We start from the raw sequence: 15,886 nt of genomic DNA, 5'->3' as shown, positions 1-15,886 counted from the left end.
CTGGGAAAGTAATCAGTCAGTTAACAAGCATTTATTAAGAGCTTACTATATGCCTGCCAAGCACTGGCTAAGTACAAGGGACACAAAGAACGGCAAAAACCTGCCCTGACAGAACTTATAAGACATGTGCTCAAAGACAACATGAAAACAAGGTATGTAGAAACAAGATAACATACAGGATAAAATGGAGATAACATCAGAGGGAGGACACTAGCATTAAGTGAGATCACAAAAAGGCTTCTCATAGAAGGTTGGATTTTAGCTGGGACAGGGAAGCAAGTAGGCAGAGATGAGGAAAGAGAGAATTCCCAACATGGGGGACAGCCACTGAAAATGCATCAAGTCAGAATATAGAATGTCTTATGTGAGGAACAGCAAGTAGTCCAGTGTCACTGGAGTGCTATTATTAACCCCATTTTATAGATGAAGAAACTGAGACTGATAGAGGTTAAGTGACTTGCCCAGAATTCACGCAGCTAAAAAATGATGATTATATAATGGTTACTGTGTGCCAGACGCTGTGGTAAATGCTTTATAATGATCTCATTTAATCTTCACCACGACCCTGAGAGGTAGGTTATCTTACTATCCCCATTTTACAGATGAGAAAACTGAGGCAAACAGAGGTTGAGTGATTTGCCCAGAGTTCTCACAGCTAGTAAGGGTCTGGGCCAAGATATAAATTCAGGTATACCTGACTTTCAGCCTGCCACATAGTAAGTGCTTAGTAAATGTTTGTTGAATTGATTTGACTCCAAGGCCAACCCTCTATCCACTATGCCACCTAGCTATCATGAATGAAATTAAAAACCCAAACATATATATGTATACATATATATGTGTATGTATATATGTATATAGCAGCTTCACCCACATAAGAGTACTGTTTTTCAACAGTGCCTCAGGGGAAAAAGTGGTCCTTAATACTTTGTATAAGTATATATGAAGATATGACTCAGAGGTCACTAGATCCAGACAGAAGCAGGCAAAGGTCAGGAGGTGAGGTGGGCCCATTCTCAATTGGGTCCACATCTCCTCCCCTGTACTATCATGGTTCATTTAGGAAATATAGGAGGGTAATAAGGACTATAACTTTCCTAAAGACTGGGGCTGTGGTAGGCAGGGCTTTCCCCCTGCATAATGACATCATTTGTTTGGGGCTGAGCCTTTCAGGAGCGCTATATAAAAACAGCCCTAAGAGAGTTGAGAGCCTGAAGATCAATCCTGCTTGCCACAGTGCTCCAGCTGAGAGCACGTGGTAGCATTCTGCTTGTTCCAGGAGAGGCTTTTCCACTGAGTGAGAAAAAAGAAAAATCCTGTGAACTACCTACCGGGAGACAGAGAGCTTTCCTGAACATGCCAGCCCAGAGCTTTAGTACAGCTGGTGCCACCGTGCTTATCCTTTTCTTAAAGGTGCAAACCTCTGTGCCAGCACCACTTAATGGTAAAGTTTCTGCCTTTTTTTTTCTTTATTAACCTTCCTGAGCTCTTAGATTTTGTGCATAGAATCACTGATCACATGAATTATTTGATGTCATATTAAATAATACAGTGAGCTCTTAGCCTCACCTAATAAGGGGGGTGGAAAATAGTAATGTATAACCTAGAACAGCAAATAATCAAGTTATTTTTAGTTTTACTTAGAATGCATTATTTGGGGCGGTGGGAAGAGGAGCTTAAGGCAGTAAGCAAATTTATTAATTATGCTTTAATCATTCATAATGTTAGAGTTAGTATTCATTCTTTGGATGTACAATGAACAAAAATGTAGCTTGGGAATGTACTGACCAGTGGGGCAAAATTGCTGTCAGACTTAAAATAGGCTATATATAACCCACCTGCAGACAATACAGAATTGACTAGTGTTTTATGATGCTCTCATTACTAGAAGCAGGAAAATTGCATATTGGTTTGGGAGATTAATTCCCTTAGGGGATAGATTTTCATACCACAAACTTTGTTTAAAGATGGAGGGATGATGCCTATTAGCTTCAATCATTACCTTCTCTGAAAGGAAACTCCCCCATCCCCACCTTGTTCTCATTTTTTTCTGGCTTTAATCAGTGCTATAACATTTAAAAGCAAGATTGGGGACCTGAAGCTTAAGTCATGAGCTCCAGGTATGGGTCAGTGCATTTTGCTGAACTACCACATTGTGTGTGTGTGTGTGTGCGCGCACGCGCGTGCAGAGGGGGGAGGACAAGTTTAAAGTTATTTTTGGAAGAAGAGAAAAATGCTAAACTTTGAAGGTTGGAGAGAGAGGGGAGGGGAAAGAATGTGTGTGGGGGGGGGCAAGAATCTCTCCTATGCCTAGGGTTAGTGCTTTCTGAGGGAGAAGACTGACACTTATGGATAGCTCATGGATAATTCATGGGTATTTCATGGATAATTCATGATGGTTCATGCCCTGTGTGGGGTATACTCTGAGACCGTAAGCCCAGGTCATTTGTGGGAGCTACAAATCCAGAGGATTTACGCCTGCCCCTGGCTAAGACATGTGGGATGTTTTCCTGGCTTGGCAGGGGAGCTAAAAATCACTTCAGTTCTTGACCAGAAAACTTATGTGCCTCCTTTTTCTCCTGGAAGTTAGCTAGGAGACCTGAGTAGCAGAACCCATCATTAGTAACTTTGAGATTGCCCCTAATGAAATTAAGGCATTACATGCTTCATATTATCTTCTAGTTAGGAAGAAATAGCAAGGAGATGGGAGAAAGAAGTGATATAAAAGTTTAAACGAAAAGTAGCAGAAGTTTAAATATATTTTCAGTGTTGAAATCTTGTTAACCCTTTTGCCTTTGCCTCTAGACAACAGTAGTGAACTAGATCTACTTTCAGCTTAGAAACCCCCTCCCCCTTCTGCTCTCTAACCAACACAGGACAATAGAGACAACTCGCTATTCATTAGTTCTTTTCATTCTCCCAACACCCTTGAATGAAGGACCTTTACCCCTTGAGGGGCAGCTACCTCCCGCTGCCCCACTAGGCAACAAATCAACTTTCCGGAGACTTGGAATTAGTGGGGGCCCCCCGGAGAGGGGGAGAAGTAGGCCAGGGAAAGGAACTCTTCATCTCACACTGTAGTTAGCTGACCTTGCACTCATTCCTGTTCATGAAACATTTTCATACAGTTGCGTCTTCTTCCCTCCCCACTGGGATTCTTTTAAAGCCTCTGGGCATGCGGTCCAACGACTTGTACATCCCCTCCACCTCCTAGCCCCCACCCCCACCCCACCAATATCAACCCCACCTGTGGTGCAGGACCAGGCCACAGGGGTGGAGGTGGGAAATAGAGTCTGGTAATAACAGTGGTTTGTTCTCTACCTAGACTTCATGGTTTTTAATTCCTCCAGCTGCTAGAATTGGTGAATGTCAAAGAAAAATGCATGGGGGATGGTTCAGTGAGAGAGAAGTGAATAAAAGGTGAAATGTGCAGTCCTGGGCAGAGAAAGCTTTGTATTATGGCTTTGAGGCTGTTCAGGGCAGGTTTTTAATGAATTCTGCAGAGCCAAATCTTGTCTAGCCTAAACCAGTTTGTACTGTGTTTCAATGTGAGGAATTGAGTTTGCAGCTGGGCTGCTCTGCCTCAGCATAGGGTTACATCGAGAAAGTTCCAACAGTGGGTACAAGGAGCTCCAAATGCTCTGAACCCTGTGACCTGGATCTTTACAAATCAGTATTTTTTTTTCAAAACACACCCAGGACATTTTCCCTGCCCTGTAGTGAGTTAGCAGGTTCAAACAGGCATTCAAGGCTGAGTTATTCAAGCCTTCCTAAATCATTCAGATGACCTTCTTTAAGATGGAAAAAAAAAATCTCTTTCCCTCACAGAAGGCCCTATTAGTCTCAAGAAGCTAAGCCTGGTGCTGGGATGAGAAATTTGCCTCACGTGCTTTGTGGAGGTTCAGCCTGTCCTTAGTTAGGCATGAATTTTCCCTATACTGCAGATTTATTCTTCAACATCTTATATCCAGGAAGGAGTAGCAGCCACTTTAGGAAAAGCTTCTTTTAGTAAGAACCTTAACAGTCTGTTTCAACACTATAGGTGTGTGTCAGCTCTGGGGGTGGTATATCACCTCAGAAAGCTAACTAGCTGGATTTGGCATTGATACATATCTGTAAAAGTAGGCAAACCTAAACCCTTCTGACTCAGTCCTTATTAACTTGGGCTGTCTGTGCTTCCTTTTCTACACCCCACCCACTCTCAAATCCAACCAGGCACAGACATTTATTTCTCTTCCACCGCACCCTACCCCACCCCGCCAAGAAAGAAGACAGCTCAAGAGGTTGGCTTATTATGCCACTTACTTACAGTAGCCAATCCCCAGCCTGGTTTTAGTCAATAGTCTGACTTCTTACTGCCCCTGACATTAGATGAGGTAAGAGCTGTCACTGAAGTGTTTTGGGGCATTTTGCAGTTGCTTCTTCCTTGATTGACAGCCATAATAAAAAGAAAGGCTTCTGGAGTTAGCAGCAAAGATGTTAAGTAACAATCCTCTTGTTGGCTGTTATTTAGTTTGTGGCAGGTGCAATTTAAACATTCAGGCTAAGGATGGACTAATCAGGGGAAAATTGTCTGTTTACTTGGTGGTCTAGGGCCAGATCAGTGCTTCTTCAGGGGAAAAGTGGGGCAGAAATACCTTGCCATTCATGGAAACGGGTTAAAAACTTCACGTGATGAGAATTTTGCTTAGCTTCCTTTGTGAGAGTAACTGCTGTGTGTTTCTACAAACTACCATCATACTTAGTAAGACAAGGAAACAAATGTTCAGGGAATAAGACAAGACAGTAAAGGGGAATCTCCTCCCTCAGGTAGTCCTCTTCTCTTTGTTCTTTGGCTCTATTTCTACTAAGAGTGAACCTGTAGTCAGTAAACCATAGGAACTCACTTGAAAAGTTTTGCTTCCCCAGAATTCCAACCATTTCTTTCATGACAGTGAGAAGTTAAAAAGTTAATCTGGCCTGAATAAAGACAGTAGAATAAGGGAGCCCAGTGTAGTGGATACAATGGATACAGAAAGTCCTAGGTTCAAGGTCTGCCTCTGACACATATTGCCTATGTGATCCTAGGCAAGTCTTTTTAAACTCAGTGCACTCAGAAAACTCTACAATAAGCAGTAGAGAAGGTGCAGCTCTCCTTTGGTATAGGAAGTTCCTTACTGGGGATCTCTATCTGCTGATAAAAATCACAGGGCCAGTCTCATTCCATCCCCAAAGTCTGCAGAACTGCTCTTAGGGAAACTCAGTTTGATTCCCAATCCACAAAGACCCAGCCTAATGTTGTCCATCTAAATTCATCACACCCCACAGGCCGCTCCAGTATCTATCCCAAGAAGAAAGACAAGCCTTGCTTTCCTGGTTGGTGACTGCCTCTCCAGGGAACACTATTTCAGGAAACCCAGGCCAAGCTTCACTTTATTGCCCTTGCCTCCTGTTCCCTTCTTCCTTTCCTCCACAACCACTTTACTTAACCTCCACTGCTTACACCCTTTCAATTAAGTGAGGGCCAGGAAGGTTTCATGAAGAGGATAACATTTGAAGTACACCTTCAAGTATGACCAGGATTTCAACAGATGGAGATGGGGATGGGCTCAGAGAAGGGTAGTCTAGGCATTGAGAAAGGTATGATGTTAAAGTATATGATGTTTTGGGGGTAATGTTAATTAATCTCATTTTTTATGGGGCGGTCTTGGGAAATAGAGCTGGAAGAGTAGGTTGAAACTAGATTATGGAGGGCCTTGGATGCCGCACTAAAGAACATAGACTTTAGTTGGTTAACAATGGGGAATCAGGCAAGGTCTTTGAGCAAGCAAGTGATGGGATCCTATAAATATGTCTGTAAGAAAGAGATACTTGGTAATTAGGTGACATCTTAACATGTAGGATGATTTGTAGGAGGGAGAAATTAGAGCAGAGAGATGAACTGGGAGATTGTTTAAATGTTCAGGCAAGAAGTAACAAGGATTTGAAAACAAAAATGACAGTATGAAAAAAAGGAAGGAGAAGAGGCTTTAGGGAATGTGATCAAGAGCAAGGGAGTATGGGTTGATTTCAGTAAATAGAAGGGGAGCATGGCCTCTTAATAGAAGACAGAAAAGGAGGAAGAAAGAATGGCTGAAGATAAGAAGATTTTTTTTTAAATGTGGAAGAGACAAGGCTTTCTTCTTCTACTGGTAATTTGATCAATAGGATGGATGTCAGAAGAATGAGGGGGGAAAAGAAAAGCTGAAGCTGGGTGGGTCAAAATGGTAAAAAGGTCATCTTCATGGAAGGAATAGTGGTGGGGAGGATTCTTCTGTAGACTCCTCGGCATAGGCTACCGTGTTTTGTTTTGTTTTGTTTTAATTCGCTAAAGCCATATACTCAAGTTTGGGGAAAGCATACACTAATTTATTAATATTATATCAGTAATGGATTGACCGTGTGTCTCCCTAATTTCTCATGGTCTCAGGCTGAGAGAAAGCAGGGAGAGAGCTTGATCATGCCAGTTATCAGGAGCAGGAGAAAAGCCCCCAAAGTCCCAAAAGACTGTCCCGAAAGAGAGCCTCTAAAACCCAAAAGACTTCAGATGACATCTTCCAAGGGTTTTTATCTTCTTTTGATAGAGGCGGGTCATTATACATTGATCAAAGCTAATTGGTTAGCATCGTTTAATTCCATTGGTTGACATGACTTGAAGGTGGTCTACATTAAAATGAACTCTGCAGATGAAATCAGGGAAAAGAATACAAAAGACCCTCACTCAAGTTGCTTAAGGCAAAGTTCATTCTCTTGGTGTGGTTCAATCCCACCAGTCCTTCTGAGATAAACAAAAGAATCCATCTCATATTCCTTTTCTTCCTTGGATTTGTCCCAGATGAAGTTTGATAAAGTTTCTCAAGAAGAACTTGACTTTCTGGAGGGGAGAGGGGAAGAAAAAAAGACCAAGAAAATGATCTCTGGGTCCTCCAAGAAATCCATTATTAGTAATTCTTTTCTTTTCTTTTCTTTTAGTGAGGCAATTGGGGTTAAGTGACTTGCCCAGGGTCACACAGCTAGTAAGTGTTAAGTGTCTGAGGCCAGATTTGAACTCAGATACTCCTGACTCCAGGGCTGGTGCTCTATCCACTGTGCCACCTAGCTGCCCCAGTAATTATTTTCTCACACTACAAATACTCTTTGTGACTGGGAGTTACATTTAGTTATATTCATGTAACTGAAAGGGACCTTAGACATCATCAAATCCAGAAGAGTCAAATATGTGGCCCCAAAACACTCCTCAGTGCAGCCCAAAACCAGATTAAAATGTAACTGGGGAAATATTTAACAAAATAAACAAAAATAAAATAAAACATAGGAAAAATTACACGGCTCCTTCTGTATAGACAAGTAGCCCCCTTTCTATTTGAGTTTGACAATACTATTCTTGTCCCACCTCATTTTATATATGAAGACTGGTCCATAGAAGTAAATTCACTTTCCCAAAGTCACACAGGGAATATGTGATGGAACTAAGAGGCTACTATCCCTGGAAAATCCTTGAAGGGAGGACTCGGTAACCAGAAAGTGAAAACTTCCCACTTAGAGATTCTCTGAAATGCCTCTTGGGGCTGCCAGTAATGGAGCTAGCTATTCACAAGTTAAGAGATAAACAACCAAACGTATTCAGGGTTCCTATTTAGGAGCCCGGGCAAAGCAGACTTTTTTATTCAAAATATCTGATCTGATAAAGAAATACACAAACTTTGCTACACCTGAGTATCACCCTTTATCTTAATTTAATTTATTTTAAAATTAAGGTGGTCCTGGGGCAGCTAGGTGGCGCAGTGGATAAAGCACTGGCCCTGGATTCAGGAGGACCTGAGTTCAAATTTGACTTCAGACACTAGGCACTTACTAGCTGTGTGACCCCAGGCAAGTCACTTAACCCCCATTGCCTTGTAAAACAAACAAACAAAACAAACAAAAAAAATAAGTTGGCCCTGCTCAGTTTTCTCTTTTGATTATCTAATCAGCTCTCTTGGGTTCAATGATCATCTTTATGTAGGTGACTCCCAAATCCCTCTATCCAAGCCCTAATCTCTGTCCTAGACTCCAGTCAGGGCACAAACATTTATCAAAGCATTTACTGTGTGCCAGGCACTGTGCTAAGCACTGTAGATTCAAAGAGGCCAAATCAGCCCCTGCCTTTAAGGAGCTTACAGTCTAAGGAAGGAGACTTCATATAAATTAACTGCCTACTAGAAATCTCCACCTAGATATCCTATAGACAGTTCAAACTTACCATGATCCAAGATGGATAGAATTGCGGTAATGATTCCAAATCCATCCTTCTTCCAAACTTCTGTTGATGGCATGACCATCTTTCTAGGCTTCCAGTTTTAGTCTTCAAGGCATCCTTGACTCTTCCCTCTCTTTCAGCCCTTATTTCTTATCAGTTACCAAGTCTTGTTGCTCTTCCCTCTATACCATCTCTCTTCTTCTCTCCATTCACCCAGGCTCTACTTTTTTTTTTTTTTAAGTGAGACAATTGGGCCGGTGCTCTATCCACTGTACCATCTAGCTGCCCCAGGATCTACTTTTATTCAGGCCCTCATTATGACTTGACTATTGCAATAATGTGCTGTTTGGTCTCTCTGCCTCCAGTCAATCTCTTCCTTTCTCCCATCTATCCTCTCATAGGGATCGGGACTAGACCTGTGATTTCTTTAGTATAGGAAGCTACCAGGTAAGGAAATGCCTTCTGCCAATGCACATTGGTACATTCCATACAATTTATATGCTCAGATTGCTGTTTGAAGTTAAGTGACTTCCCAGGATCATACATCCAAATATGCATCAGCCAGGGCTTCCCGGATTAGAGGTCAGTTCTCAATCTACTATACCACATTGCCACTCTCCTCCATACAGTTGCCAAATTGATATTCCTAAAGCATAGATCTAAACGTGTATTCTCCCTACCCCAGAATCATCAATGATTCTCTCTTGCCTCTAGAGTAAAATTTTTTTAAAAAATCCTTAGCCTGGCACTGCACTGCCAAATCTGGTTTCCACATACCTTTCTGGTCTTGTTCCATATTATTTCCCTTCACAAACTCAGTATTCCAGTCAACTTTGCCTGGCAGATGTTCTTCATATACTGTGTTCCATCTCATTTTCAGGACTGGTTTTCCATGTATGGAATACACTCTTTCCTCACCAGGTCATTGGCTTCCTTCAAAGCATAGGTCAGGTGTTGCCTCCTAAATAAGGCCTTTTTTGATTCCTCCTCCTTCCCCCAGGTATTAACATTTTCTCCCTCTCAAAAGTATTTTGAATTACTTTGTATACACAGAGTTGTATTCATGTTGTATCAATCCCTCCTCCCTCTCTCGATTAAAATATAAGGTGTTTGAGGATAGATGTTTCATTTTTGTCTTTTATATTCCTAGAGCCTGAGAGGCAGTGTGGTAGAACAGATAGAGAGCCAGTGTTGGAGTTAGGAAAACCTGAGTTCAAGTTTTGCTCCTGACACATACTGACTGTAAAATCTTGGGCAAATGACTCTAACTTTTCATTGCTCCAGGCACTGAGAAGATAATAAACTGGCTGAACTACATTCGTTGAAGGAGTTCCTTTATGGGAAATTTCCTATGCCAATGAAATCTTAAGTCCAAAACAAAAGGAAAAAAAATGCCAAGCACCTAGCATATTGCTTTGAACCCAGTAGACTTTAATAAATGTTTTTTAATTAAATTGAAATTTTCTGACCTGAAAACTTTACAAAATCAGAGAATCTCAGAGTTGTGAGAAGCCTCAAAGGCCATCCAGTCCAATTTGAACCTGGACAAGAATCTCTCCTACCTTTACCTGGCAAGTGGTCATTTAGCCTTTGTTTCAAGACCTCCAGTGAAGGGACAGCTAGATAGTATAATAGATGGAGCACTACCCTTGGGAGTCAGGAAGACCTAAGTTCAAATCTGACCCCCAACATTTACTAACTGTGTGATTCTGGACAAGTAGTGTTTCTTTCTAGACAGGGAGTCTATTCTACTTTTCTATCACTATTTTTCCTCACTTACAGGTACCTCTGTGAAACTTCCACCAATTGCTTTTAGTTCTGGAGCCAAGTGGAACAAGTCTCTTCCACAAGAAACTTGAAAACAGTTATATTCTACCACCACCACCCCCAAGTCATATTTTCCTCAATATTAAAAATTTTCTATTCTTTTAACTTGCACTTACCTGTTTTAATTTTGTTTTTCAGGATCGAAGTGGGCCTATATTGGTAAGTAGTGACTTTTAATTCCTTTCATCAGGAGAGGGTTGAACTTAGAGAGGATGTGAGAAATGGAGAGCAATGTAGATATTCTGAAGCAAGTTGGAGATAAGGTAGAGTGGGGGAGGGTGCTCATTATTACAATCAGCAAGTGTAATGAAACAACCCTAGAGCTGGTCTCTTGAGAACCACAAGTGCTTTCATTATTAAATGAAAATACAAAGGCTTCTATGAAAGATTGGTTCCCTGTCAGGTTCCTATCGCTCAAGAGGTGTGTGTTACATACTGTTCTCCAGAGGATTGAACAACCTTGCTTATGAGGCTGTCCAGTGCTAGGCATCACATGCCATTGGTGTCCATGAGAAAGGAGTATTCAGAGTTACAGATACTGGGCAAGTAACCTTGAGAAGGGAATGCACAAAAGTGGTAGCCCTTTTTTCACCAGGGATAGGTTTGTTTTCTCTATAATAATAAATAAAGAGATCCTTTCTGAAAATTTGGCTCAAGGAGGAAGAGGACAGAGGATATTTCTCTGATGATTTTGCTGCTGACGGAAGGAAGCTAGAAGTTCTTATGCTTTGTCCTTAGGCACATCTCTGCCCAAGGCTGAGAACTAAGTTCTGGTCATTACATTTATAAGAATCAGCTAATTGTCCTGCCCTGTCCCTCCAACATCTGATCTGTAAGCAATGAAGTTTTCACAGGATCGCTATTTAATGCCAAAGTTTTTTCTTGTTCCTGATCTCCATTTTGGTCAGAACTGCAAGACCAGAAAATAATTCAGCTTGCTTGGCATGTGGAAATGAAAAGAATGTGTAATTTAATGGTTAGATAAGGATTGGGAAGTAAAGAGGCAGCATCACTAATGTGACCACAGGCATAGAAGGCAGGTCTCTTCAATCACAGTGGCTTTATCTATAGAAAAAGGATTATTAATAATGACTACTTGGAAATAGTGAAAGAAGAGGAGATAGATGCAGGTCACATTGTTATAAAGAGCAAGAGGGCAGAACTGGGGACAGTGGCCCATGGAGCATCAAATCTCCTAACACAATTCATGAAAAAGACCTCTTTCCTCTGATGCCACAGAAGTTGAAGATATGGGTTGACATGACTGTATGATAATGTTCTAGCAGGGTAGCCAACTATTGAAGTGGAAGCAGAGTCCAGGGAGGGAAATATTTGACCTGGATTTACAAAATGAAACCTCAGCAGAGGCTATTATGTCCAACTGAAAATTGAAAGAGTCACATTGTAGTATTTCTTTACCTATTTTAATATAATAGAAAGCAAACTGGTTCTAGACGAAGAGTGGCTCAAATCCCACCTGTGAAGCTATGTGACCCTGGACAAGTCACTTCCTAGGGTCTCACATCTCTCATTTGTCAAATGAAAGGGCTGAACTACATGGCCTCTGAGGTCCTTTCCAGATCTAACAATATGATCTTGTGACATTTATGTATGTATGCACATGCATGTGTGTGCATGTTAATGTACACATGCATCTATACACACAGATACACATGCACACAATATCCCAAAAGTCTTAGTGCATTTTTAAGCTATTAAAGATCTCATTTGAACCTAAAAACAAATCAGTGAAGGAGGTTAGACTGGTATTATTATCTCCATTTTACAGATGAAAAGCAACATGGAGTATTAGATAGAGAGCTGGCCTTGGAACCAAGAAGACTTGAGTCTAAGTGCTGTCTCTGACATCACTAGTGGCATTACCCTCGGCACATCATCAAACTCTTGGTGGTCTAGGCCAGATGTGTCAAACATGTGGCCACATTGTAGCCCACAACATCCTTCTGAATGCAGCCTGAATCTGACTAAAATGCAATTGGGAAATAGTTAACAAAATCAATACATATACAGGAGAACATAGATAATGTTAATATGTGGTTTTCTAAGTCAAAATGTGACCAAAAGGGATCCTTCTGTATGGTTAAGTAGCTCCATTTTCCATTTGGGTTTGACATCAGAGAAGGGGTGGGCTTCCATGGGCAGAGGCATTTTCCTTAGCTGAGAATTTCATATGCCGATGAAATCAAAGGCCCAGTCTGCTTCCAGATCATACCAAATGAGAACTGAGAGTCAGAAAGGGTAAGTCATTTGCCTTTCATCACACAGCTAGTAAGTGTTAGCCAGGTCTCCCTAACTCCAAGGCCAGTGTCACATAACCAGTCACGTGGCTGATCCTCTGTGCTTGTGTCTTATGTAGTATAACGACGTCAATTAGTATGCTTTTCTGTGTCTCTTAGCCCTCTGGGTTGCTCTAGTGTTTGCCTGGGATAAAAAAAGGCATTGGATCAAGTGACTGCTGAACTGACAAAACCTCAACCTTTGATCAGGCACATATACACAGAGTACAAAAGATTGAAGAACCCAAGGAATTAAAGGAAATCTTTGTTCATTTCAAATAGGCATATAACAGGTTCTTTCTTACGCCTTGCTTGTCACCCTCAAGGTTAGTTCCTCTTGGCTCAAACTAAAATGTCCAATATCCTGTATGTTTTTCTTTGAGGAGACACTCATTCATAAGAGGTTAATAGTTCTTCTTTGAGATATACAATAGAGACCTAAACTATTAATACTATTTAAGTTAACACATGCATTTTCTTTTGTGTGCCTTATGGTGCTAGCATTTCCTCAACCCATTCTCTCCACATGGTCCTATTTAAGGCTCTCATTCTAATAATAATGATAATGATAATAGCTAGCAATTTATGTAGCCCTTTAAAGTTTGAGAAGCACTTTACAAATACTATTTCATTTTATACTTACAACAATCCTGGGAGGTAGTTGTCATTATTATCCCCACTTTATAGATGAAGAAACTGAGACATACAGAAGTGAAATGACTTGCTCAGGGTCACACAGTTATTAAGTCTAAGCCTGATTTGAACTCAGGTCTTCTTTACTCCAGGTCTAGTTCTCTACTCACTGTAGCACCTAGCTCTCTCAATAAAAATAATTAGAATTTATATAGCATTTTAAGGTACAATACATGTTACAAATATTTTATCCTCACACCAACCCTGGGAAATAGGTGTTATTATTATCCCCATTTTACAAATGAGGAAACTGAGGCAAATAGAGGTTAAATGACTTGCCCAAGGTCACAGTAACTATCTGAATCTAGATTTGAACTCAGCTCTTCTAGATTCCAGGTACAATGTTCTATCCACCCAGATGCCTTTCATTTATATGGTAACACCCTACATTCTGAAACACATTTTGAATACATAATTTAGCTTCGGTTTGCTAGAAAACAACAGCAAAAGACAGGGGTCAGTGTGGTACAGTGCCAAGAACACTGACCGTTGGGTCAGAGGTCCTGGGTTTGAATTTAGGGAGTACAAACAGAAAACTTGGGAAAGTCGCTTCATTTTTCTGGGCCTCAGTTTCCTCATTTGTACAATGAGAAGTTTGGTTGAGATGACTCTAAGATCCCTTCCAGCTCTGAATTTGATGATCTTATGTCTCAGTTCAGAGGTTCACATTTGTTACACTTTCCCTACTCTGTACACTTACTCATTCAGACAAGGATGATTAAATGTAGCAGTCCTGTGTGCCACCATGATCCATGTTCTGGGGTCCTGTTCATCTGTCAGTTGTCACAGTTGTGGTGGTGGTTTGAAGCATGCCATAACCTCTATCCTTTGCCATGATTGTTAAATATTCTATTCCTACTCATCACATTCATTGGGGCCATTTCTTCACTAACAAACCAACAGGAGATTACATTTTAACTTAGCTTGAAAATTTTCTATTCAATTCTCATTTTGCATCAGTCCCATTAGTCACAAAGCATCACTAAACCTTATGCAACCACAGGCCCAAAATGGATTTCTAAATGGTTTTTATTGGATCACTTAAGTGGAAAATTATTACCTGTCTCTAATGATCCTATCAATTTCCTTGGCCTAGATAAGTGTACTGCAAGCACCAGCATTTTCTATAACCAAAACAACACCTTGGTAAGACATAGAGAAATTAGCTCATGTTTCTGAAATAGGTCTTTAACCATAGTTAGACCAGTTGAGGTAGCATTATCCTAGTCAGCTGCTGTCCAGAGTCATTACCTTTTCCTTCTTGGGTCAAGTGTTCTTAACCTTTTTTTATATCAAGGGCCCCTTCTCAGAATAATTTTGTAAATGCATAAAATAAAACACATAGGATTACAAATGAAACTAATTTTATTGAAGTAGCTAATTCTTAAAAAAAATTCATAGACCTTAGGTAAAAAACCCTTGTCTGAGATGAATAATTCTAGAGAACACCAAAGCATTGATATGATATTATATTTGGGGTCCTTTCTCTGGTAATTACTTAGGTTAAATTGTATTCTCTCTGTCTCTCTGTCTCTCTGTCTCCCCCTCTGTCCTTCAGTAACAGAACCCACTTAGATGTGAACCCAAATAAGCAAATAATACATCACTCAATTCTAGTCTAGGAAGTACTCAAAGGAAACCTCAAGGGAAATTTTCAGTGTTATATCTATCGCTTAATTAACAAACATTTGTTAAGGACTTACTCTGCATCAAGAAGGCAAGGTATTAAGCTTCTGGGGGAAAAAAGAAAGACCAAAACAGCCCCTGACTTCAAGAAGCTTATATTTGAATGAGGAGGCAACATATAAAGAAATAGGTACACATGAGATACATACAGAGCAGATGGAAGGTAAACTTAGAAGGGAAGGCTTTAGAAGCCAGGGAACTGAGAAAGGAAGTTCTCTTACAGAGGGTTGGATTTGGGCTGAGTTTTGAAGCCAGAGATTCTAAAAGATAGAGGTGAGCAGGAAGGCTCCACTGGAGGTGAATGGCAACTGTTAGAGGGTGTTTGTTTGTTTGTTTGAGTGATGCTTGTATGCCTAAGAAAGTCTCTTTGTTGCTGGGTATTTGTTGTTGTCAAAATATGGTTCATGTGAATGACAACTATTCTCAGCAAGACAGTCCCAAAGGACTAATAACGAAGCATACTCTCCACCTCCAAAGAAAGAACATAGATTGAACACAGACTAAAGCATGCTATTTTTCACTTTATTTCATTTTTTTCTTTTATTCAAGTTTTCTTATACAAAATGACTCATATGGTAATGTTTTACATAATTACACATGTATAACCTATGTGTGATTACTTACCACCTCAAGGAAGGGTAGGGGAGCGAGGTAAGGAGGGATAGAATTTGGAACTCAAAACTTTAAACAAAAATATTTATTATTTTTTTAAAAACATAGTTCAGCAATGTGGATGTGAGTGCTTACTTTTACCCCTCTGTTTCTAAGATGAATTTTAATGATTAATAAAGTATCTGACTTAAGAGGAAAGCTATTATGTACTGGGTCAGATTGTTAAATAGATTATGGAGGAATTTACATGCTAGGCACTCTTTGTAGGAGGGAAGAGTGTGTGTGTGTGTGTGTGTGTAGGTATAATTGCTGCTTGAAAACTTATTTTTGTACTCCCTTAAGTAGAGGGCCTCCCTCAGACCATATTGACGATTCAATTCAATTTAACAAATATGTATTAAGTATTTACTATAAGCCAAACACTTCTAGGTCTTGGCACATAGTAAGTATTTAACAAATCTTTTTTTTTTTTTTTTTAGTGAGGCAATTGGGGTTAAGTGACTTGCCGAGGGTC

The 15,886-nt window shown here is 40.3% G+C and overlaps 1 protein-coding gene across 2 annotated transcripts in view; it reads left to right on the top strand.

Moving 5' to 3' along the window:
• The first annotated feature begins 1,230 nt into the window (after positions 1-1,230).
• Positions 1,231-15,886, top strand: part of CA12 (carbonic anhydrase 12) — a 70,117-nt gene continuing 55,461 nt past the window's right edge. For both annotated transcript variants that reach the window (XM_043982599.1, XM_043982598.1), the window contains exons 1-2: positions 1,231-1,444; positions 10,223-10,243. In XM_043982599.1, the coding sequence (XP_043838534.1) occupies positions 1,357-1,444; positions 10,223-10,243 (109 nt within the window). In that variant the 5' untranslated portion in view covers positions 1,231-1,356. The remainder of the gene's footprint in view (positions 1,445-10,222; positions 10,244-15,886) is intronic.

Source organism: Dromiciops gliroides, chromosome 2, assembly GCF_019393635.1.
Source record: "Dromiciops gliroides isolate mDroGli1 chromosome 2, mDroGli1.pri, whole genome shotgun sequence".
In the NCBI taxonomy this organism is placed as follows: Eukaryota; Metazoa; Chordata; class Mammalia; order Microbiotheria; family Microbiotheriidae; genus Dromiciops; species Dromiciops gliroides.
The sequence above is the reverse complement of the archived record's forward strand: the minus strand, read 5'-3'. Positions and strand labels throughout refer to the sequence as shown.